This window comes from Bos mutus, chromosome 8, assembly GCF_027580195.1.
Source record: "Bos mutus isolate GX-2022 chromosome 8, NWIPB_WYAK_1.1, whole genome shotgun sequence".
NCBI classification, from domain to species: domain Eukaryota; kingdom Metazoa; phylum Chordata; class Mammalia; order Artiodactyla; family Bovidae; genus Bos; species Bos mutus.
Genome location: NC_091624.1, coordinates 39,192,779 through 39,216,645, shown reverse-complemented (window position 1 = coordinate 39,216,645; position 23,867 = coordinate 39,192,779). Strand labels below are relative to the sequence as shown.

At 37.6% G+C, this 23,867-nt stretch overlaps 1 protein-coding gene across 2 annotated transcripts in view; it reads left to right on the top strand.

Annotated features, from left to right (window-relative positions):
* The window catches only part of PPP2R2A (protein phosphatase 2 regulatory subunit Balpha), an 86,176-nt gene that overhangs the window by 36,780 nt on the left and 25,529 nt on the right, over positions 1 to 23,867 (top strand). The window contains exon 3 of one of the 2 annotated variants that reach the window (XM_070375496.1): positions 14,238 to 14,332. In XM_070375496.1, coding sequence (XP_070231597.1) covers positions 14,238 to 14,332 — 95 coding nt within the window. Of the gene's footprint in view, positions 1 to 14,234; positions 14,333 to 23,867 lie in introns of both variants that reach the window. The other variant, XM_005902991.2, reaches the window with a different exon arrangement.

The following is a 23,867-nucleotide window of genomic DNA, read 5'->3' as shown; positions in this document are numbered from 1 at the left end:
CTTGACAGCAGGCCATGACTGTAACAGAGAGTAGTTTGCTGCTGTGTTTTAACCCCATCTCCCCAACATCTGAAAAAAAAAAAAAAGCAGTGAGTACCTGAAGATTAGAATTAAGAAATCCAAGTGTGTTGGCTAACACACACAGCTTCTTAACTTCTAGAACCTCAGCTGGCCAAATGAGAATCTGTTCCAGGATGTAAATCTGTGTTGTGTCGTCGCTAAGTCGTGTCTGACTCGTTGGCGACCCCATGGACTATAGCCCGCCAGGCTCCTCTGTCCATGGGATTTCCCAGGCAAGAATACTGGAGTGGGTTTCCATGCCCTCCTCTAGGGGATCCTCCCAACCCAGGGATTGAATCCATGTCTCCTGGATTGGCAGATGGATTCTTCACTGCTGTGCCACTGGGCCATGTAGAAATCTTAGTCACGGTTAGTTATTCCAAGGATGAGCGTTAGTTATGGTGCTAATCTTTCTTTTAGTTATTCCTTTTGTTTTCAGTATGTTTATACTTCAGAATTGAGAGTTCAGTTCTTAAAATTTAGTATGTAACTATAGAATGAAAGAGTTACAATACAAGTCATCTTTAATTTGTGGTAATATTAAGACTATCTGAAAGTTTACATTAAAAAGAGTATTCCAAAGTTTCTCAAAAAGCAGAATAGGAAAATGTCAAAGGGACCCAGGAACCAACCTGAAAAGAGTTCTCAGTGGCCAAATCTGGAACAGTTTGAGCAGCACAATAAATTACATACTATTAGATTATAACCCAAAGTATGACGTTGCTGCTGCTAAGTCGCTTCAGTCGTGTCCGACTCTGTGTGACCCCGTGGACGGCAGCCTACCAGGCTCCCCCGTCCCTGGGATTCTCCAGGCAAGAATACTGGAGTGGGTTGCCATTTCCTTCTCCAATGCGTGAAAGTGAAATCGCTCAATCGTGTCCGACTCTTAGCGACCCCATGGACTGCAGCCTTCCAGGCTCCTCCGTCCATGGGATTTTCCAGGCAAGAGTACCAGAGTGGGGTGCCATTGCCTTCTCCGAAGTATGACATTAATACCTGTAAATTCTTACTGATAATTGATTGGTTGGATAAATAAATGAGGGGGAAGAGACCAATTTCCCAGACAAAAGAATTCTAGATAATTTAGCTGCTCCCCCCTCAAATAGATGGAGCTTAGTTAATGCATATGCACTCAGTTCCTTTAGTGATTTCCTTCTGGAGTACCTTAAGAGGGTGAAGTGACTGGTGGAGAAACTTAGCAAACCATACCTTGGCCAGATGATCTAGATTATCATCAGTAAGTCATGCTGGTAGGATGTCCCCTTGCTATGATGTGATAAAAATGGTATCTCATCTCTGTGATCTTTCTGCCAGTAAGCCCCATAATTGCAGCCTGGCCTTGAGGAAAACACATTGCAGTCACACTTGAGATACTTGCTGCAGAGTACCTGACTAGTACTCTTCAGAACTGTCAAAGTCATCAAAAATAAGAAACGTCTGATAAATTGTCACAGACCATAAGAAGCTAACTGCAGTGTCCTGGAGCTGAAAAAGAACACTAGGGAAAATCAAATGAAATCTGAACAAAAGTGTGTACTTTAGTTAATAATCATATTCAAGTGTCAGTTCCTTAGTTTGTGACAAATGTAGCATAGTAATGTAAGATATAAACAGTGGGAGAAACCACCTGAGAGTAGATGGGAACTCTACTGTCTTTGCAGGTCTTCTGTAGATCCAAAATTATGCTAAAATAAACTTACAAAAGCCAAAAAGATCCAGCTCAATTAACTCTTGTGTTAGTCAGCTTTTGTTCTGTGACATTGGAAAAATGGGGAACTTTGCCGCTTTGTGTATATGTATTAAGCAGTCTCTGACTTTGTGTAAAAGTGAGGAAGATGCCATTTCCTGAAGTTGTGTGATGACAGATGACGTGAGAATCTCTGGTGCTTCCCTGCGGCAGCAGTGGCTCATGTTGAGCAGAGCAGCTGCATTGTCTGGGTTCATTCCTATTTCACCATCGAGTAGCTTAGAACTAATTGGAAGTAAATCACTATTGTTAATTAGTTCCACATTAAAGAAGAAATAAGTCTGGGATCAATTTTTGTCCTTGTGTGATCTTCAGTAGAGACACATGGTCCTGGGTAGAGCTATGCAGCTTTTGCAGAAGGGTTGTCCTTTCAGTCTTTAATTTCATATATTAGATGTTTATGCATCCTAATAAAAGTTTGTTATTTTCCTCCAGCCATTATTCTGTTTTCTTCCTTCCTTAAATATGTTGAGTTTAAGTGTCAGAGTACATGCTCTGACATTCTCTGATGAGATCATCTATCCATATTTCTTTGCAGATAAGAAATCTGAAGTTCATAAGGATTAATTGACTTACTCCTAGTCAAATTATTACTTAATAGCAGAGCTGAGACTGTTTCCCCAGGTATCTTGTTGCTCTTGCTCTTCATGGTTAATGAAGAGCCAGAGCTTGTAGTGAATGTGGAGGAGGATTAGAGCAAAATGTGAAAGGATATTGGCAGAGTAAGAACATTTGATGTTTCTCATATATTCTTTAACATTTTAAATAATATAAAAGCATTAGTGACTATACATTAAAAAATTTGGGGGGGTTATTTCAGTAGGATGACTTCTGGAACTGATCACGTTCCAAAGGAATGAATGTTTTGTGGCTTCTGATATAAACTATGGAATAGTTTTCTACAGTAATAATTTATACTTTTGTCTACAATGTAGGCAGGTAACCTACATTGTAGATAAAAGTATAAAGTGACTGAACACATAGAGCAAATACCAGCCTTGTGAACAATTTGTATTTTCCCTGTAGGAGATAGAAAATGGTGTCTTATTAAAAAATGTATTTAATTTAATTTGACTGGCTGTTTCCTTATGTTTTACTAGTATTCCTCTTCTGTGAATTGTTCTGCTGCATTGTAAGAACTGTTTCTAAAAATACAAGTGTTTTTCCTAGTCTATTTGGCTTCTATTTATTTATGCAAAAATCACATTTTTCTTTTATTACACTTGTAGATTGTAATCTTCCGGTGTAGCTCTACCTCACCAGAATTCTAATGTGAATTAATGCTTTTTTAAGAAACTTTTCCCTGATGGGGCACATAGGGAAGGGCTGAAGGAACTAGGAGAGGAAGGAAGGTATTTCAGGCAAGGTAGACCACATATCCAGGGTAAAGAAGAGGTAGTGAGGCCTGGGCATAAGTATATATGTGGGAGGTGTAAACATGAGCTTCACTGGAGAATGTGGTGAGTGCTGTGGTCCTTGGAAGTACGTTGGTATGCTTAAGGGAAGGGTTCATATCATGGAGGAGATGGGATGCCACTCAGTACTTCACAGATCTTGCTGTAATCCTTAGAGGACCTTGAAGGTTTTGGAGCAGGAAAGCATTTTCTAACCTGTAAGTAAAACAGAAGAAACACATTTTGGCATGTCTGAGATTCCAGGATTTTGTTGTTTTCTTATGGTACAATTTACATCCTGTGAAATTTATCCTTTATGTACAGTTCTTCAACTTAGTCAACATAAAAAGCAGTTTTATCACTCCAAAGAGTTCCATGTCCCCTTGAAGTCGGCCTCTACCCTCCCTCTATCCCTCTGCTGCTGCTGCTAAGTCGCTTCAGTCGTGTCCGACTCTGTGCGACCCCATAGACGGCAGCCCACTAGGCTCCTCTGTCCCTGGGATTCTCCAGGCAAGAAAACTGGAGTGGGTTGCCATTTCCTTCTTCAGTGCATGAAAGTGAAAGTAAAGTCGCTCAGTCGTGCCTGACTCTGAGTGACCCCATGGACTGCAGCCGACCAGGCTCCTCCGTCCATGGGATTTTCCAGGCAAGAGTACTGGAGTGGGGTGCCATTGCCTTCTCCGCTCTATCCCTCTAGTTGTACCTTTTCCAGAATGTCAGATAAATGGAATCATATAGTGTGCAACCTTTTGAATCTGGCTTTTCATTAGCATGATGTGTTTTGAATTTTATTCATGTTACTGCTTGTATCTATAATTTGTTCCTTTTTGTTGTGGAGTGGTACTTCATTGTACGGATATATGCCACATATTGTTTATTCATTCACCAGTTGAGAAACATTTGGGTGGTGTCCAGTTTTTGGTGATTACAAATAAAGTTGCTGTAAGCATTTGCATTCAGAATTTTGTATGAATGGTAGTTTTCATTTGACTTGGTAAATATCTAGTGATTGCTGGGTTGCATTGTGTTTGGCAGTGCTGAAAAACTTGTTTCTTCCCACAAAGAGGGTTGCATTCCTACCAGCTATATGGGAGGGTTGCAGTTCCTCAATACCAGCACCAGCCATTGTCAGTTTTTAAATAAAGGTTGTCATTTGAATACTGTGTAGTGCTAACCTCACTACTTTTTTTTACTTTGTAGAGATTAGTCAGTTCGTTTCTATGTTACTGTTACGTGAATGAGAAAATGTATCTGTACCTGGTCTCCTATCTAAGCTCTGGTCACCAATTCCATAACGCTCTGATGGATTTGTTTATGTTGCACCAATAGGATAAAGCATGATTTGTAACTTTTAAAATATATATATTATAGATAACATTCTTTCTCAGTACAATAGATTTTTTTTTTTTTTTTTTTTGTACTGAGGACAGCTAGTACATGTGGACAAACTTTGGAAGGGTATACTGGACTGAAATTCTCTCAGAAGTGGGGTTAAGAGTGAATGATTATCTTTTTTCTTTCTTTTTTTTTTAAACAAAGTAGTAATTTGTGTGATCAAAAAAAAAAAGTAAATTTTAATTGTAATTCCATTACTGAAATTGATCTTATATATGAATACATCTGATACGTATTTTGCAGTTTGCGTGTTTGCTAAAATATTGTTCATTTATTACTTTATGGTTGTTACTCTTTGTGGTGGGATTTCAGGTTTTTTATTTCAGTTTTTGTGTTAGTTTTATAGTGATCCTTGTATCTCTTTTTTTAAAAAAGAACAGTACTATCTTAAATACTTATATACTTGTGTTCCTGTAAATCTTTAAAAATATTTTTATTGCAGTACTGATTTTTGTCCTTGCCCTTAGGGTTTTAAGGTTACTAAGTAGTTGATTAGAACCAGTAGTTACTTATCAGTAGCTAATTTTATTGTGCTTAGACAATGTGGTCTTTAGAATTCCTTAAGGGACTTTATCAGTAAATGTGAGTTTTTTAAATCGCAAAGCTCATTTGAAGAAATAACATTTTGTATTGGTATAAATTCTGTATGTGTATCAGTTACATTTTTCATGTGTCTGTCCCTTCTTTTCCCTGCTTTCCTGCCTCCTGCCCCACCTATTTTTAATCTGTCAGGCATGGAAAATGAATTGTCCAGCTTCTGGACAATTATTGTCAACTCTTCTACTCCTGGTAACCCTGAAATATATAAAGTAACAATCTTTGCATAAAGATTTATGACCGTTACATCTTCACTGTACCTTTTATCAAATAAATATAAACATAATATAAACTTTTGTCCTATTGAATTCTTTTTTTATCTAATTTTACCAATGAGTGAAGGCATTATTGGCATTTACTAGTCATAGGCTTGAGTGTACTAGCTGTTCTGAAGTTTTCAGGACAATCTTGAACTAGAAAAAGTTGTTCCATAGTCTTCATGGTTTAGAATATTGTGCCATGTTTGTGGTGTTGAAAAAACTATTTTCTAAGCCTAAAAACCCAACTCTGTTTTTGTTTTTTTTGCATGTGTTTATATACTAAAGTTTACTTTGTAAATTAGGGAAATATTATGCTTTGAAATGTCGGAATTCTTCATGATTTTACAGTCATATCCTAAAAACAAGACTAATTTATTGAGTTGCCACTACTGTGTACCTTTGTAAGTCTGCCTTTATACCTTGGTTTGATTATTCTGCATATAATGTCATCATGCTGGAGGACTTCCATCCTGGTCATTTTTTCAAATATTCCCCAACTTTTCCCCTGGGACTGCAGTGATACGTATGTTGGAACACTAGATCTTCTCTTGCTAGGCAAGTCTTTGTTCTTTTTTTCCCCCTCTGCATCATTTTTTTTTGACTCTGTTAGGAGACCTTCAAGTTCTTGATCTTTTCTGTTGCAGCATCTAATCTGTTAATCACATTCAATGTATCTTTCATTTCAGATAGTATACTTTTCATTTTAACATGTTCCTTTGTCTTAAACATATGGAGCGTATTTACGACAGCTGTTTTAAAGTCCTTGTCTTCCAGAAATGATTCGTCCATCGTTTTTAGCATTTCTGGTTCTGTTTCTATTGGCTTATTTTGTCACATTTTCCTGCCTTCTTACATTCCTGATGATTTTAGACCCCAGACAATGTGAATTTGCGTTGGTGAGTGTTGGATTTTGTTCTTGCACATAATTATTTGAGATCAATTCTTCAATGTGAAGCTTTGTCAGGATTAATTCAGTTTGGCGCTGACTTGGTCTCTGAGGTGATTCTCTTCTGAGGACTCCACTCGATGCCATGTTAATTACATTTCTCTACTCTGGCTGGTGGCTCAGTTGGTAAAGAAACTGCCTGCAATGCAAGAGACCTGGGCTTGATCCCTGGGTCAGGAAGATCCTTTGGAGAAGGAAATGGCAACCCACTCCAGTATTCTTGCCTGGAAAATCCCATGGACAAAGGAGTCTGAGGGACTATACAGCCCATGGTGTCGCAAGAGTCAGACACAAATTATCGATTAAACCATTGTCAACCAGCCTCCTCTGGCTGAGTGGGATCTCTGTTTATTTTGAGACCTTTTAAGCTTCCTGATAGTTCTTTTGTAGGCCTTGTGGAGTGTTACACCATTACGTGTGTGCGTGCGTGCATGCTCAGTTGCTTCAGTCGTGTCCAATTCTTTGTGGCCCCATGGTCTGTAGCCTGCCAGGCTCCTCTGTCCAAGGGATTCTCCAGGCAAGAATACTGGAGTGGGTTGCCATGCCCTCCTATCCTCAGATCAGTCTTAAACCCTTTAAAGATTCTAAGTGATTTCTGTAGATCCCTTGAACTTTGTCTCTGTTCATTTTCTAGTCATTCCCAGCTAGAGGTTGAATCCAGATGGTCTTGCTTCCCCATGGCCAGAAGCAGAAGACCAATTACAGATTTTTAATTTTGATTTTTCTCTTTCACTTTGAAGTGCTAAAAGTTGCTTCATGTTTTCATTGGGTATTTTTTGGAGACAGTTTATGCAGGTAGCCTTAATGTTCTTTGTTAATGTTTGTTTTTACTGAAATATAACAAAAAGGAAAGAAGACTGATTACCTTGGTAGAGTTTTATAGGTAATTAAGTACTGTTTGCAGAAAGATAAGATTCAGCATATCCAACCTGCTAATAAGCTCGTTTTCTTCCAGACCTGAAAGTTTCGTTTGATACCTAGAAGGCCATGCTGGCAGCGGCTCTTGTAGCAGGTCTTTGCTGACACTCACTTTCCCCCCAGAGCAGTCCCTTTTGAGATAATATTCAGAATGTAGAATTTTAAGAAGCAGAGGTTATTCCTAGAATTCTTGTGAACCTCATGTTTTTCTCTGTGAATATTTCAAACCTCTTGTCTTGAGATTTATGCTGTCTCGTGATGCATAAGGCAAATGTGCCTGAATTTTTGGAACTATTTACTGTAACAATGTTTATAGTATTTTCTGAGTTTTAACCTTTTAAATTTTCTTCTCTGTTGCTTGGCTTTAAAGACTAGTCGTATTGAGGGAATTGAGCACAGTGCCCTGCAAGCAGTGTATAAATAGGAGCTGCTTTTATAGGGGCTTTTACTACTGATGTCTCAGTGACAGCACAGTGAGAGTGAAGTAAAGTTTTTGTGAGCAGGTGAATTTGCAAGATAAGATACAGTTTGCATTGTTTTCTGGGTGCAGTAAAGATAAAGTTGAATTTAGGATTAAGTAAAATGTTTCTGATCTGACAATTTTATTGAAAGAACACTGCACATTCCTGTTTCATTTATATATATATTTAACAATAAAAATTCCAAGTCAGCAAAAATTAAAAAACAGAGAGTAAGCCTATTGACAAAAATAACAGAATCAGGTGTGTCAACAGTCAGTGGATGCTTTGTTAACTGTTTCAGGTGAACCTTTGGGGACTGTATAGCAGAAGGTTAAATATACGTGTGAGCAGTTTCTTCCAGTTGATTTCCTCCCCCTCTATTTTTAAAATAAAGGGAGCTTCTTTATATATTTACTCAGTCTTTATGTCTTAGAATTCATTTTATAATGCTTACAATATTCCTTCTTTGGTTCTTTTAAACATTTACTAAATCTTTTCTTGGTTAGCTGTTTACCTGTTTTAATAACATTTTGCTTATAAACCTCTTTAAAGGGTACAATTTAGACTCTGGATCACCCAGCCCCTGGAGTATAGCAGGTGCTGGAAAAATGCTTAGTTTTATTGTAGGGCCAGACCAGTAATTGTAATGAGATCATTAGTAAATAGTGTAAAGTTGATGTAGTTTGACCTTAAATGTTTTTTTGAACACAGGCACTTTGGCAGTGAAAAAGAAGCAGTAAACTGAACACTTATATTATTTATTTATTCATCATCCAGTGGCTTACAGGATTTTATGCTGCCTCCTTATACGTAATGATTGTTCACACCTGCTAAATTTGAATCCTGGCTTTGACACTTGACAGAGGTGTGAAAGGCAAGTTATTTAATGCCTCAGTGCTTTTGTACACTCTCCTATTAATTGAAAGTGATGTCTCTATCATAGTGGCATTATAAGGATTAAATGAGAATATATATATAAATGCTCATTTAATACAGTGCTTGGCATATTATAGTTGAATCTTTCTGTAGATAGAGTGTGCTTTGACACTGGTTATTCGGGTCTCTGTCCCCACATAAATCATATTTGTTCTTTTAATGTTAATATTCATTTATTCTTGCTCGGAGAATCCAAAGGACGGAGGAGCCTGGAGGGCTACAGTTCATGGGGTCACAAAGAGTTGGACACGACTGAAGCGACTTAGCACAGCATTCAGTCGTATTGATATACTTGAACTGTGGTTGACAAGCATCTTCTATAAAGGACCAGGTAGTAAATATTTTCAGTCTGTCTCAACTATTCAGCCCTGCTGTTGTCAATTGAAAGCAGCCAAAGACAATATATAAACAAATGGGCATGGCTGGGTTCCAATAAGACATTCTTTACAAAAATAGCTGGCGGGCCATAATTTTCCAACCTAGGTACTAGAGATTGCGTTTATATCTCCTCATTATTGGATGTTTGAAATACGTTCGTCTTATTTCATTATAGACACATCTCAGATATTCAGGATGTGGCTCTAGATGACTGCAGTAAATAGAGTCACATGAATTGTTCGGTTTCCCAGCACATATAAAAGTTGTTTACACTGTACTGTAGTCTCTTAAGTGTGAGATAGAGTTATGTCCCCAAAAATGTACATATCTTAGTTGGAAAAATACTTTATTGCTAAAAAAAAAATGCTAACTACCATCTGAGTCTTCAGCAAATTATAGTCTTTTTGCAGTATAATATTTATGACCACTGGATCACAGATCACTGTTAAAAGCATAATAATGAAAATGTTTGGCATATTGAGAGAATTGCCAAAATGAGACACAGAGATATTAAGTGAGCAAATGCTGTTGGAAAAGTAGCTTTGATAGACTTTGTCTACACAGGATTGCCTCCAATTTGTTAAAAACATAGTATCTATGAAGTACAGTAAAGGGAAATACAATAAATGAAGTATGCCTGTATATAGGTAATTCACCTATAACCATGTTGGTGCTAATTTTAATTGGTTTCTTTCAGATAATTTGTTTGAACTGTAGTCCTCAAGTGGAATTATAAAATCACTGAGTAACCCATAAAGTGTCTTACAGTGCAAGAGTTGACGTATTTAGAGAATGTCAGAGCTAATAATAATTTGAACACTTAATATATAGTAATTATTGTTAATTACTACCATTTATGCATATATATTGTCTATTAATTTTCCATCATGAGATTTTTATGTTGAGTGAGTTGTATTTTTTAACCATTGGCTGGCTGTCTGTGTCCTTTTCCACTGATTAGAGTACATAAGAAATAGAGAAGGTGAGTAACAAGGGAAAGGTGTGGTGTCCCTGATGAAGTAAAGACAGACCAGAAATAGCATTGTCATCCCCACCACCACCACTTAACCATTCTTGCCCCCAAAAGAAAGCAATCATATCATCTTCTTAGGATGAAACCTGGATGCTGATGGTTTAGGAAAAAAGGGTTGAAGAAATTGAGTTCCATTTTATATAACACATTATAAATTTATTGGTTTTTATTAATACTACGTAGAATTTCACATCAAAGGTCGAGAACACTGTGGTTAAGTTTTCTTGCCAGCAGTCAGATTGTGCCTTTCAAGCCTTGTCTTTAAGGTGCCTAGAATGCTGTGTGTTGACTGGATGCACAGTAGAGGGTCCTTGACTGATGTTCTCATCCAGAGTCCTTCCTTTTCATTAACTGTATTTGAATGTTCTTTTATATGATATTAAACAGGCACTGTTTTTTCATTGTGAAAAAGCATTTGTACTGGTCATAGGAAGGATTCTTAGGAATCCTTTATGAGAACAGACATAATTGATGTGTTATACTGGACCCTGCCTCGAGTTCAGTAACGTGACTCTTAACGGTGAGGTTAGTGTCCTTGTCTTTTTAAAGTATGTGATAGTTATTTTAATCTCAAGAGTAAAGTGTTAGCAAATTTTCAAGGCTTTCATTAATACTTTGTTTTAAGAATAGTGTGCAGGAATCCGAATTTTCATGAAGTACATTCATATTTTCAGCCTGCTCCTTGAGGTAACAATCTGGGTGTGTGCGTACACAGTAGTTTTATTTTACCTGTTTAAAGTTTCAGGATTCTCTTAGCTTCAGCATTCTTGTCTTTTAAAAGTCAGTGTCCACTCTGTAATGTTTTAGACCTAGACTCTCCAGTACTGTAGTCCCTAGCCATATATGGCTAAAGTTAAAAATTCAGGAACCACACGTGGCTCGTAGTTACTGTATTGAATAGCACGGATATAGGACCCCTCTATGGTAACAGATTTCTGCTGAACGGTGCTATTGTGCAAACAGTGCTATTCCTGCCGTCATCTACTGTGTAATTTTTTTTTTAATGGTATAGAAATCAGAGCAATGAAGAATATTTTCTAGAAGCAGGGTTATTGTTATTTTCAAAAACACGAGATAGCAGTACTTGACCAGTCTCATGGAGAATCTCATGGATTGGTGGGCTACAGTCCATGGGGTCGCAGAGAGTCGGACACAACTGAGCGACTTCACTCACTCACTCACTCATCTGGGTATCGCTCCTCACGAAATGGGAGCACTGTTTTTAGAGCCATGCTTCCTTATCTTTTCCACATTGTGGCATACTTGAGAGCAAAAATGTTTCTATGGCACTCTGAGGTCAAGTGTGGGCTCCAGGCTGGAAGTCTTAGGTTTGGGTGGTTGCAAACCCATATCCCCTTCCTGGCATACTAGTGTGCTGCAGAGAGGCACATACAGCTCAAAGCTCAGTTTCATAGCGTACTCCTTAATGGATTCCTGGATAAAATTCCTCTTGGACTGTAAGGCAGGATTTGATTTTATTCTCCCTGTTACTCATCCTTTTTATATGTCATATTCCCAAGAAGACCTTGTGAAATCTAGGCATTTTACAACTGAGAACAACTTTGAAAGCATTCACACACTTGGAGATTTAATAGGTGCTTCTGTACTTAGTGGCTCTCTCACTTTACGTATGGATGGCCAAGCCTGCAGAAGTCATGGTGTGTCATTTCTCCTTTATTTGATAGGAGGGAGGAAGGAACACCATGACATGTACCTATTTAATTTCACCATACAAGTCATGAAAATAATTTACCTATCTGAGATACGACCATATTAAATACATGCAGTAAAAAAATTATAGTGAGGAAGCCATGAATCTGCATACCTCTCCCCCAGATAAAATTCCACTCTACTATTCACCTAAGCATCAGTGGCTTAGTTAGCTATTTCTAAAATGTTATGTTTGTTCATTGGCTTTTGGCAAGATAAATAGTCACAAAACAATAGTGCCTTGAAAATAGCTGAAATGAGAAAATTATTTGCCTTTCTCTCTGTATTTCCCACCCTCAAGGATTTAATGTGGGTTGACTTTTATGGTGTAAATCTTTGGCTCTTGTCGTTTCCTGACAGTCAGCCTCTCGCTTTAGGTCAGTTGTTTCTAGGGTTCCTCAGCCTGTATGACTTCCTGTTACTCCATTGAGTGAACTGGATAATGAATCTAGATTTTGGTATAAAGTGTGAGCATTTCACCAAGCCAAGAGTATATCCTGGAGTCCAGAGGTCAGGAGTTTTTGGTATAGCATGAGTTTTTAGCCAAATTAACTAGTTCATTTCATGGGAAATACAAAATATGAATGCTGTAGGGGAAACTGGCTGAGTTGGATTTAAAAGAACAGGAGAACGTTTGCATCTCCAAAGTGGTGCCTGTCTGAGGGATTTGAATTTAAAGATAATTTTTACTATGTATGGGAGTTTTTTTCCCCCTTATTCTCTGATTTTATAATCTGACCTACAAGTAACATGCAGCCATTTGCTCTGTCAAATAGTTAGCACCTGCTTATTTTCTCTCTGTAACTGTACTATAATGTGCTTTTAGTGCAAGGACTGTGTGATTTTAATCCCTTATTATACTCAATACAGAAATAAATACAGAGCACCTAATAGAATGGCTTTTAAGTACTGGTTGATGTAGGGCTTTATAGAGTAAATAGTACAATATATTCAGTTTTACATCTTGGTGTTACATATGCATGTAGCATAAACACTAGATTTATTCCTTCCTCCTGATAGCACCAACCATGGTGGGTTGTTTGGGCCAAAGGTTTTAAGCTGGAGATGGGGTGCTGTCCAAGACCTTTTGAAATTACATGCAAATTTTTGTGTGTACTTAAATGTGTACAGTTCCTTGGGAGAGTGTGTATAATTTTGAGTACATTCTCAGAGAGTTCCAAAAAGATAAAGTGCCTTGGACCTAGACAGTGGAGGAAGCAAAGAAAGCTTTGCAAAATCAAGCTCAACTTGGAAAAAATCACTGAAATGAAAATGATAAAATGCAGTGCTGGTCAGTTTATTGATGTGCTACATTGGTCAGTAAGTTTTAAAATTTAAAGTATATAATGTTCTTTATTATATAAGTGAAGTTGCTCACTGTAGCCTACCAGGATCCTCCATCCATGGGATTTTCCAGGCAAGAATACTGGAGTGGGTTGCCATTTCCTTCTCCATTATTATATAAAGTCACTTTTAAAATTCTTACAGTGATCTAATGTTGGCAAGAAAACAACCCTTCTCCCATAGTAAGAGTTTGATTTTTTATGTAACATGCGTTTGATGGATGTTACATAAAATTTAGCATAATGCTTAGTAGTGAAGAACTTGTAACAGTGGGGAATTGTGTAGTGTGATTGCTTTATCTTAATGCCCAATTCTGTAACTTAGATTTTTTTCTTTAGGAAAATGACTGGTGTCAAAAAGCAAGGAAAAAAACCTGATAATTTTATTTGAACTTGACTGTGAAATTAGCACCGACTTTGAGTGTAACATGACTGATTCTAGTAGCCCCTGCTGTGTCTATGTGTGGGAACCACAAGAAGAGCTGTGCATTTTGAAGGTGCATAGCACAAAGCATTGCTAGTATAAGTGTGTTCTATTTACAAACATTTGTTTGAGGCCATAATTTGAATTTATTTATTTATGATTGAAATTATTTTTGCATTTAAAGAATTTCCCCATTTTAGTTATATCTGTCTTAATTTTACAGTCCTTTGGGTTTGTGTATATCAGCTTATCAGAAGTATATAAGAAAAAATTAGCACAATAATTATTAACGTTTAATGTGCTATCATGGAATGTTTCATGAATTGTTGATTTCTTTATATTCATGAATTTAGTGAATTATTAATAAAGCACTGATATTTTTTGTTATGTGCCTGTTTTTTTAAAAAATAGTGTCATTGGTTTACTTTGGGAAGAGTTTTGTGGGGGGAGTGAACCAAATATTCATGACTCAAAATTTCATGAAAGAACTTTAGATTTACTTTATTTCTGAGGGCAGGTTGATATATAGACTTGGAATATATTAGGAAAACATGCTGAGTTCTTACTAAGAAACTCTTTCATGAGTTGGGAGAGAAGAACTAATGTCTTTTTTGTTTGTTTCAATTATACAGCAGATATAATTTCTACAGTAGAATTTAATCATTCTGGAGAGTTACTAGCAACCGGAGATAAAGGTGGTAGAGTTGTCATCTTTCAGCAGGAGCAGGAGGTAAGTGTTTAAAGTTTGGTATCTAAATTTCAGTTTGCTCTTGGGACTGGAGCTTATGCTGGAGAATCTCATCAGAGGATGTTGGCAAATTTTTCTTTAAAAATTTGTTGTATATCAAGCAGAATATTGAATGTGTAAGTAGCTCTAGTTCTCTTAGCTTTGTGTGTCTGTGTACATGTGTGTGTTGTTTTGATTTAATTGTGAAAGGATTTGGTTAGAGAAAGGAGTGAGAAGTGTGTTATACAAGATTTTAACTGATTTTACAGCCTTGGCCCTCACTTTTTTTCTCCTAAAATTCCATAAAGTAAAATTGTTTTGACCTCTTCTCAGTGAATAATTTTCCTTGTGTAATTAGGGGTGGGAGCCTGGTTTAAAGGAAAAAACTGCTCAACTATTTTGATATCAGTTTATACTAATACAATTACTGCAATTTAAGTATAAAGGTTTTAAATGATAGTTGCATGTATACACATGTAATGTACGTAATTTATAAGCTTAGTTACCCTTCTTTAAAGTGGATTTGAAAATTGTTTTCCTTTCTCTTTGAAGAAAGGGATTTCTCATTGCAGAATCTGTGATTAAAGTAGGGTTGGTTTGGTTTTGTGTACAACATAGGCACACTTCTAAATCTGATTGACTAGATTTCTCACTAAAATTTTATACTAAACAAGATTTGTCACACTAGATTTTCCCTTAGTCTCCCTCTACATTTGTAGATCAAAGCTAATTTATCATTTGCTTCCAAACATTCTGTCCCTGTCTATACTATCTTCAAAAAGAGTTGAAAGTACTGTGGATAAAATGCAGGGTTTTATGAACAGATGTCTAAATCATAACACAGAGTTAGCTTTTAAAGGATTGTGAAATTCCTTAAATAAGCAAGAATCTAGTAATAATACTACTACTTTGCACTTCTATAGCGCCTTTGACCTGAGGATCTCAAAGTGCTTTACAAACACTAATGAATTAATCCTCACAACACCCAGTGAGGTAGGTAATTTAATTTTAAAAGAAATGATTAATAGTGTCTGATTAGAAGGTGCACAAGCACTAAATATGTCTCCTTTTATTATTTTTCTTTTTGGTTGGAAGGAAATATGAAAATAAGACTCAAGGTTTTCTTGGCAAAGGATGTTTTTGTGGGAAGTGGGGGCAAAATCAGTTTTCTGTTCTGTTTTCAAGCAGCTAAAAACTTGACCATAACAATCTAGGAAAACTTGGAGTCGAAATAGAGCCTTACAGATCATTATAGTTTACCTTTATTTCCAAATGAGAAAGCAGATTGTTAAGAGATCACTTGATTATCCAGACTCACAACCAGAACCCAGAACTTCCAGCATGTCCCCTCTCGGTGCACTCCAGTGCCTTTCAGGTTAAGTCACCAAAATGTGAGTGTTAATGTTGTTCTTTAGAAGTTAGAGCTGGATTTCCTATAGACATTCTCTGCCCTTCTGTGGTTTGGTTTGGTTTTTTACTGAAAATTAATGACATTCTATATATTTTTGTTTTAAAAACAAAAGGTGTTTGGAGATAAACATTTAAGTTTGCTTCCCAAGCATTTCCATCTTGAAGGGCTTTGCATTGTGGGTTTCTGAGCCTACATTTTTAATGGGGGCTTTGTGTTGTTTAAAAGTATAAATTGTCATTCTTAACTGCATGTAAGTGTTCAAGACAGAAATCCATTATCTAGAACTTCAGATTAGTAGTATGTCTTTTGAGAATTACTTAGTGTAAATTTCAGTGTATTTTTTAGTGATAAATAATAAAGATGATAATTATTCTCCTTCTTGAAATTGATGTTGTTAATGTTAATTTGATGCATTTCACCCAATATATTTTCTACATTTTTAAAGCCCTTATTCTGTAGCTTCTAACATTATGCTGTCTTCAGGACATTCAGTACCTATGTTAATTATAAATGTATGTGCCTTGTATCAGTAGCTAACATATTTAGGTTAGATTTTATGAGTTCATAGCTAAATGTCTGTAAAATAGTGTTAGAGTTTGAAACTTGGAAGTGAACTTAGAGATAGTCTTTTTCTAATGTTTAGGTAAATTTCAGCAAAAGTTTACATAAAGTTACATTGCTCAGTTTAATAGCAAAGGCCTGGGATTAGAACTTGGATCCCTAAATTTCAGTAGCTTCTTCTAAACACCACAGCTATTATACATACATTCCAGGGTACGCTGACACTTAACAAGTGAGCAGTTTTAAGAACCTGCTAGTTCTCTTTGCAAAATACAATGATGTTTGAACTGTTGTGTCTACAGTGGCAGGGTTCCTTGCTAAAATTCACTTGACTGGAGACTTAAATATTTCCACTCACTCCTTTTATAGACCTTACTTAATTAAGAAGAAAAGGTCATGCTACAGTAGCAGTGAACCTTGCACATCAGACTTTGATGGCTTTATCCCACCTTTCTGTCTCACTTTATTCTTAAGGTGTGGCAGGTCCCCTTCCTGTCATCTTGTCGGGCACACTTTGCTGCCTGTCCATCTGTTCCCAAGGCAAAGAAACTGGGTGCTCATTTACAAGATTTTCATTTGGTTCAAGTGTATTTCAGCCTGGTGATTCTGTAGCATGGTCTACTGTTTTGTGTGTGTGTGTGTGTTTTAAACTAACATGTTTGAATGATTTTCTTTTTGACAGAATCTCTGATAGAAGCAGGGCATGTAGGGAAATTGAGGCACAGGGTAGATCAAGTTTCCAGGAGGCATCACACCCATCACACAGTCAGAGTCCAGACTTTGGAGTTTCACCCAGTGCTCTGTGTAGTGTGTCCTGAAATAAGGCACCCATCTTGCTGATTTTCACAGCTTGTGTGTATTAGGTTGGTACAAAGTGTGGTTTCAGACAGTGAATTTTAAATCATAACTAGGGTCATACACATATTCATTAATCAAAATAGGAACCACTACAGTCAACACATTTTTGCCAAATAAGAATGTTTATTCCTGTAGTATAAAAATCCATACTTGAGCATTTGACGAACTCTTGGAAAGCATTTTCTGCCTCCTGCTGGTTGTGGAAGCAGTTTCCCTGCAAAAACTTGTCGAGTTGCTTAAAGAAGTGGTTGGTTGGCTGGCAAGGGATCAGGTGAATATGGCAGATGAGGCAAAACTTTGTAGCCCAGTTTGTTCCAACTTTTGAAGCTTTGTGTTTTGGAGAAGAATTGGGCCCTTTCTGTTGATCAATGCCAACTGCAAGTGTTGAAGTTTTTGATGCATCTCATTGGTTTGCTGAGCATACTTCTCAGGTGTAATCATTGCATCAGGATTCAGAAAGCTGTAGTAGATCAGACCAACAGTAGACCACCAGTGACCATTACCTTTTTTTGGTGCAAGTTTGGCTTTGGAAAGTGTTTTGGAGCTTCTGCTTGGTCCAGCCACTGCCAGTTTTCATATACAGTCCCCTTTTTGTCGCATGTCACAATCTGATTGAGAAATGGTTTGTTGTTGTTGTGTAGAATAAAAGGAGACAACACTTCAAAACAACTATTTTTGGTCAGCTCATAAGGTACCCACTTACCTAGCTTTTTCATCTTTCCAATTTGCTTCAAATACTGAATGACCATAGAATGCTCCATGTTAAGTAAGTTCTTCTACAGCTTCTCATGTAGTTGTAAGAGGATCAGCTTTGATGATGACTCTCAATTAATTGGTTATTGTCAGCGTCCCATGGCCAGCCACTGTGCTCTTCATCTTCAAGGCTCTTGTCTCGTTTGCAGGACTTGTTGAACCACTACTGTACTGTATATTCATTAGCAGTTCCTAGGCCAAATGTGCTGTTGATGCTGCGAGTTGTCTCCACTTCTTTATGACCCATTTTGAACTCAAAAAAGTAGCTCGAATTTGCCTTTTGTCTGACATCATTTCCATAGTCTAAAGTAAATATAAACACCTAGTAATAAATCATTAGCAGAAAAAAACATAAAGTAGGAAATGCACATTAAAATGCTATATAACATAACCACATTTATTTACGGATGTATCCCAAAGAAAGGCAATGCCAAAGAATGTTCAAGCTACCGCACAATTGCACTCATCTTGCACGCTAGCAAAATAGTGCTTAAAATTCTCTAAGTCAGGCTTCCACAGTACATGAAGCAAGAACTTCTAGATGTTCACGCTGGATTTAGAAAAGGCAGAGGAACCAGAGATCAAATTGCCAACATCCATCGGGTCATAGAAAAAAAAAGAGTTACAGAAAAACTTCTGCTTTATTGATTACGCCAAAGCCTTTGACTGTGTAGATCACAACAAACTGGAAAATTCTTCAAGAGATGGGAATACCAGACCACCTGACCTGCCTCCTGAGAAATCTGTATGCAGGTCAAGAAGCAACAATTAGAACTGGATACGGAACAGTGGACTGGTTCCAGATCAGAAAAGGAGTACATCAAGGCTGTATATTGTCACCCTGTTTATTTAACTTATATGCAGTATACGGCATTCGAAATGCTGGGCTGGATGAAGCACAAGCTGGAATCAAGATTGCCAAGAGAAATATCAATAACCTCAGATATGCAGATGACACCACCCTTATGGCAGAAAGTGAAGAAGAACTAAAGAGCCTCTTAATGAAAGTGAAAGAGGAGAGAGCAAAAGTTGGCTTAAAGCTTAACATTCAGAAAAAGATCATGGCATCTGGTCTCATCACTTCATGGCAAGTGGATGGGGAAACAATGGAAACAGTGACAGACTTTATTTTGGGGGGCTCCAAAAGCATCGCAGGTGGTGACTGCAGCCATGAAATCAAAAGACGCTTACTCCTTGGGAAAAAAGCTATGACAAACCTAGCACCACATTAAAAAGCAGAGACATTACTTTGCTGACAAAGGTTCATCTAGGTAAAGCTATGGTTTTTCCAGTAGTCGTGTATGGTCGTGAGCGTTGGACCATAAAGAAAGCTGAGTGCCAAAGAATTGATGCTTTTGAACTGTGGTGTTGAGAAGACTCTTGAGAGTCCCTTGGACTGCAAGGAGATGAAATCAGTCAGTCCTAAAGGAAATCAGTCCTGAGTGTTCACTGGAAGGACTGATGGTGAAGCTCCAGTAGTTTGGCCACCTGATGTGAAGAACTGACTCACTGGAAAAGATCCTGATGCTGGGAAAGATTGAAGGCAGGAGGGGAAGGGGATGACAGAGGCTGAGATGGTTGGATGGCATCACCAACTCGATGGACATGAGTTTGAGTAGGCTGCAGGAGTTGGTAATGGACAGGGAAGCCTGGTGTGCTGCAGTCCACGGGGTTGCAAAGAGTCTGACACAACTGAGGGACTGAACTGAATTGACTGCAATATCAAAACAGCAAAGTTCAACAGGTGCAAAACTGCAGTTACTTTTGTAACAGCTTAAATAATAGCTTTTGACATCAAAGTGGATGGGGCAGTATTCTTTCTGATGATGGTAATGTGGAGGGAGAGCCCATGCAGCTGTCAGACTGTGGTGTTCCATACTTTTTAAGGAATCTTTATTTCTATGGGTGCTCACAGGAGGTGGTCAGCACTTGTTGAAGTAACTGGTTTCCTGTTGGCTTTGGATTGCTCAGACCTTCTTCTGGTTTCTCTGAGGCTTTTTGATACATATAAGCTAAAATGTTGGGGGAGGGTTAATATTTTTAATAGACAGTTAAGAAGAAAGGTGAACAGAAAGGTTGTTCTTACTGATTTTTCTGGATTGTTATGCAGCCTTTGTTCTCTGTTTTCTACCACTGCTGGTTACTTACTAGGATTTCTTTCTCACTTTTCTGTTCTTAATGTAGTGTTCCTAAAACTTAACACGGTTTAGGTTTCCCTGGTGGCTCAGCTGGTAGAGAATCTGCCTGCAATGCAGGAGACTTGGGTTTGATCCCTGGGTTGGGAAGATTCCCCTGGAGAAGGGAAAGGCTACCCACTCCAATATTCTGGCCTGGAGAATTCCATGGACTGTCCATGGGGTCACAAAGAGTCGGACTTGACTGAGCGACTTTGACTTAACTAACATGGTTTAGAAGAAACCTTTAGCATGTTTATCTCAAAAGATGGATAGTATTGTTTATATGTTTGTATTCCCTTTCTACATTATTTGGAAAGACTAGAATGAGACTCAACCGCACGGTATTGTTTAATAGAATTTAATATATATACAAAGGGCTTGGTTTAGTGTATTCATTAAAGTGAAGGGATAGAACCTGCTGTTTTAGGGTGACAGGGTAGCGTTCTCTTGGGAGTTGAGTAGTATGGGGGCCCTAGATTTGCAACTCCTGGCAATGCAATTTGCTTTTACCAATAAAGAAATGGAGGAGCTCAGACAGATTACTGGTCAGAAGTGGTACAGTTAACAAAGAAGTGAACTCTTACTCTAGAACCCTTGCTGTTACTCCCGATTCCCTGCCCATTGCATTCCCTTTTCTGACCCGGGTTTAGCAACAACAGTTGATGTGCCACACTCTCTGCCAAGCTCCCTAAATCTTATTAATCTTCACAGTAAAGTAATGGAGATGTTATGCTTACTTACTACATCTCAATTTATTACAGATTTATAAGTGAATTGAGACCTAAGTTAAATGCCTTTTCTAAGATCACACAGCTAGTCAAGTGGGTTAAAAAAAGAAAAGCTAATTCGGTATAAATTGGGATGAATATCCACAATGAAAAACAAGTCTTAACTCCTCTAAGTAATGAATCTTATAAATCAAGAAAATCCGTTTCATTTATAGTAATGAGAAAAGACTTGGTCCTCAGACTTTTTAATAATAGCCATTAAGGAATGATGTCCTCTCTGTAGAAGTTTAGTGACAGAAAAGTTGGAGTTTGGAAGCCTCGAGAGTTTAGAGACCTGGGCTCTAGTCCTCATTCATATCCATTAACTTGTCCAAGCACCTCTCTTGTTCAGCCATCTGTTCTCCAGATTCCTAGTTTCAGTTTACCTCTTAATATTCCCAGTAATTAAAATTGCTCTATGCCTTTTATTCTGTGTCATGGTTTAGAACTAAATTATCCTGGGTAGTTGGTCCCATCACTTCATAGGAAATAGATGGGGAAACAGTGGAAACAATGTCAGACTTCATTTTGGGGGGCTCCAAAATCACTGCAGATGGTGACTGCAGCCATGAAATTAAAAGACGCTTACTCCTTGGAAGGAAAGTTATGACCAACCTAGATAGCATATTGAAAAGCAGAGACATTACTTTGCCAACAAAGATCTGTCTAGTTAAGGCTATGGTTTTTCCAGTGGTCATGTATGGATGTGAGAGTTGGACTGTGAAGAAAGCTGAATGCCGAAGAATTGATGCTTTTGAACTGTGGTGCTGGAGAAGACTCTTAGAGTCCTTTGGACTGCAAGGAGATCCAACCAGTCCATTCTGAAGGAGATCAGTCTTGGGTTTTCTTTGGAAGGACTGATGCTGAAGTCCTTACTTAGTCCAATACTTTGGCCACCTCATGCGAAGGATTGACTTACTGGAAAAGACCCTGATGCTGGGAGGGATTGGGGGCAGGAGGAAAAGGGGACAACAGAGGATGAGATGGCTGGATGGCATCACCGACTTGATGGACATGAGTTTGGATAAACTCCAGGAGTTGGTGATGGACAGGGAGGCCTGGCATGCTGCGATTCATGGGGTCGCAAAGAGTCAGACACAACTGAGCGACTGAACTGAACTGATACAGTCTGAATCATAGCACTTTAACCTTTTTAGATTTTATAACATTTTAAAGCATTACATTTAACCCTTTGAACAACATGGAGTTAATCCCTGTATAATTTATGGTCAGCCCTCTGCATTCCCTGATACATACTACAGTTGTATTTACTATTAAAAATACACATGTAAAAGCAGTCCTGCACTGTTTAACTGTAACTTACACATTCCCATGGTTGGTTGAATCCACAATATAGAGGACCAAATACAAGTTGTACCTGGACTTCCCACTGTGCAGAAACTTGGCACCATAACCCCTATGTTAATACATCTTTGCGTACATTGTTTTTCATTAGGGTATACTTTGAAGTGGAATTGTTGAGTACATCTTTTAAGGCTTTCAATAAGTATTGACAGATTATTCTCCAGAAAAGCTGTGTAAATTTATACTTCTCCCTGTAGTGTATAATTTTTGTCCATATTCTCATCTTTAAAGCAATGACCATTATCATTTTTTAAATTCTTCACCGGTTTAAAGGCAAAACATTATTCTTTAATTTTGCGTAGTAGTGATGAGTAGTTATATATTTGCTGACCATTTTTTAGGTAAGCTACCAACTGTTGACCTTTTCATCTCTCAAGGGGGAGAGTGTTAATATTTTTACTAATTATTTTTAAGGACTTGAAAAGATAGTAACATTTTTTACACATGAAAGGTAGTAACCTTGTCTTACGATGCACTTTTCTCCCTAGTGTGCTTTTTTTTTTTAACTTTTAAATATTTTTCTTCTTACCTTGTCAGAAGTCAACCTTTCTCTGCTCTTTGCTTTCACTTTTGTATTTAGAAGCGCCTTTTCACTTGAGAATTATATAGAAATTCACTACTGTACTTTCTCTTAGCTTCTTTTATGTACTTTTTTTTTTTTAAAGAAAGATTTAATAAAGACTTAAATATCAAGTAGACAACTTCTAAATTTCACTTTGTGTGACCCACACTGAATTGGAATTGAAGAATGGCTCCCTCTGAAATTTATTTTTGTGTAAGAAATGAAGTTCTAATTCTCTTTCCAAATGTTTGTTTGGCTCTAACACCATTGGATTTTACTGCTGTTTTCTGTTTTGGTTGGTTGAATCTCAGGGGCATACTTGAGTTCGTGACACTGCCACTGGAGGTCATGGCCAGGCTCTTTATTTAAGTAAACCTGCATATAGGTGTGCAGTAGTGCACACATGAACTTTGATTTGCATAACGTGCTGCCATTCACCTCTCACTTCATAGATAACTGTTTGAATGTGTTTTTGTAATTTTCATTTTGTTTTTGTGTACTGAACTGTATTTATTTGTGGCAAAATATAACATTCAACTTCCCAGCAGTTTCCATGTGTACAGCACAGTCTTGCCAACCACATGCACATTACTGTGCAGCAAAACCCCCAGAATAACTGGAACCCTGTACTCACGGAACAGCAGCTTCCTGCCCCCCTCCAGTCCCTGGCTGTCACCATTCTACTTCCTGTTCTGTGAGGTTGACTGCTTTAGATAATCCATATATGTAAGTGGAATTGTGCAGTATTTATCATTAATGACTGGCTTTATTTTTTTTTTTAGCATAATGTCCTTAAGGTTCATCCATGTTGTAGCCTATGAGAGGAGTTCATTTATTTTTTTAGGCTGAATAATTTATATGTATATACACATGTGTGGGCACATACCCACCTACCACATTTTCTTTATTCACTTATCCGTCAGTGGACATTTAGATTATTTCTACCTCTTAGCTATTGTGAATAATGTCTTCTGAGATTCCTTTTTTACTTCTTTTGGATATATACCCAGATTGCCAGATCATCCAGTAGTTCCTTTTTTTTTTCCCCTCGATGTGGCATACGGGATCTTAGTTCCCAACCAGG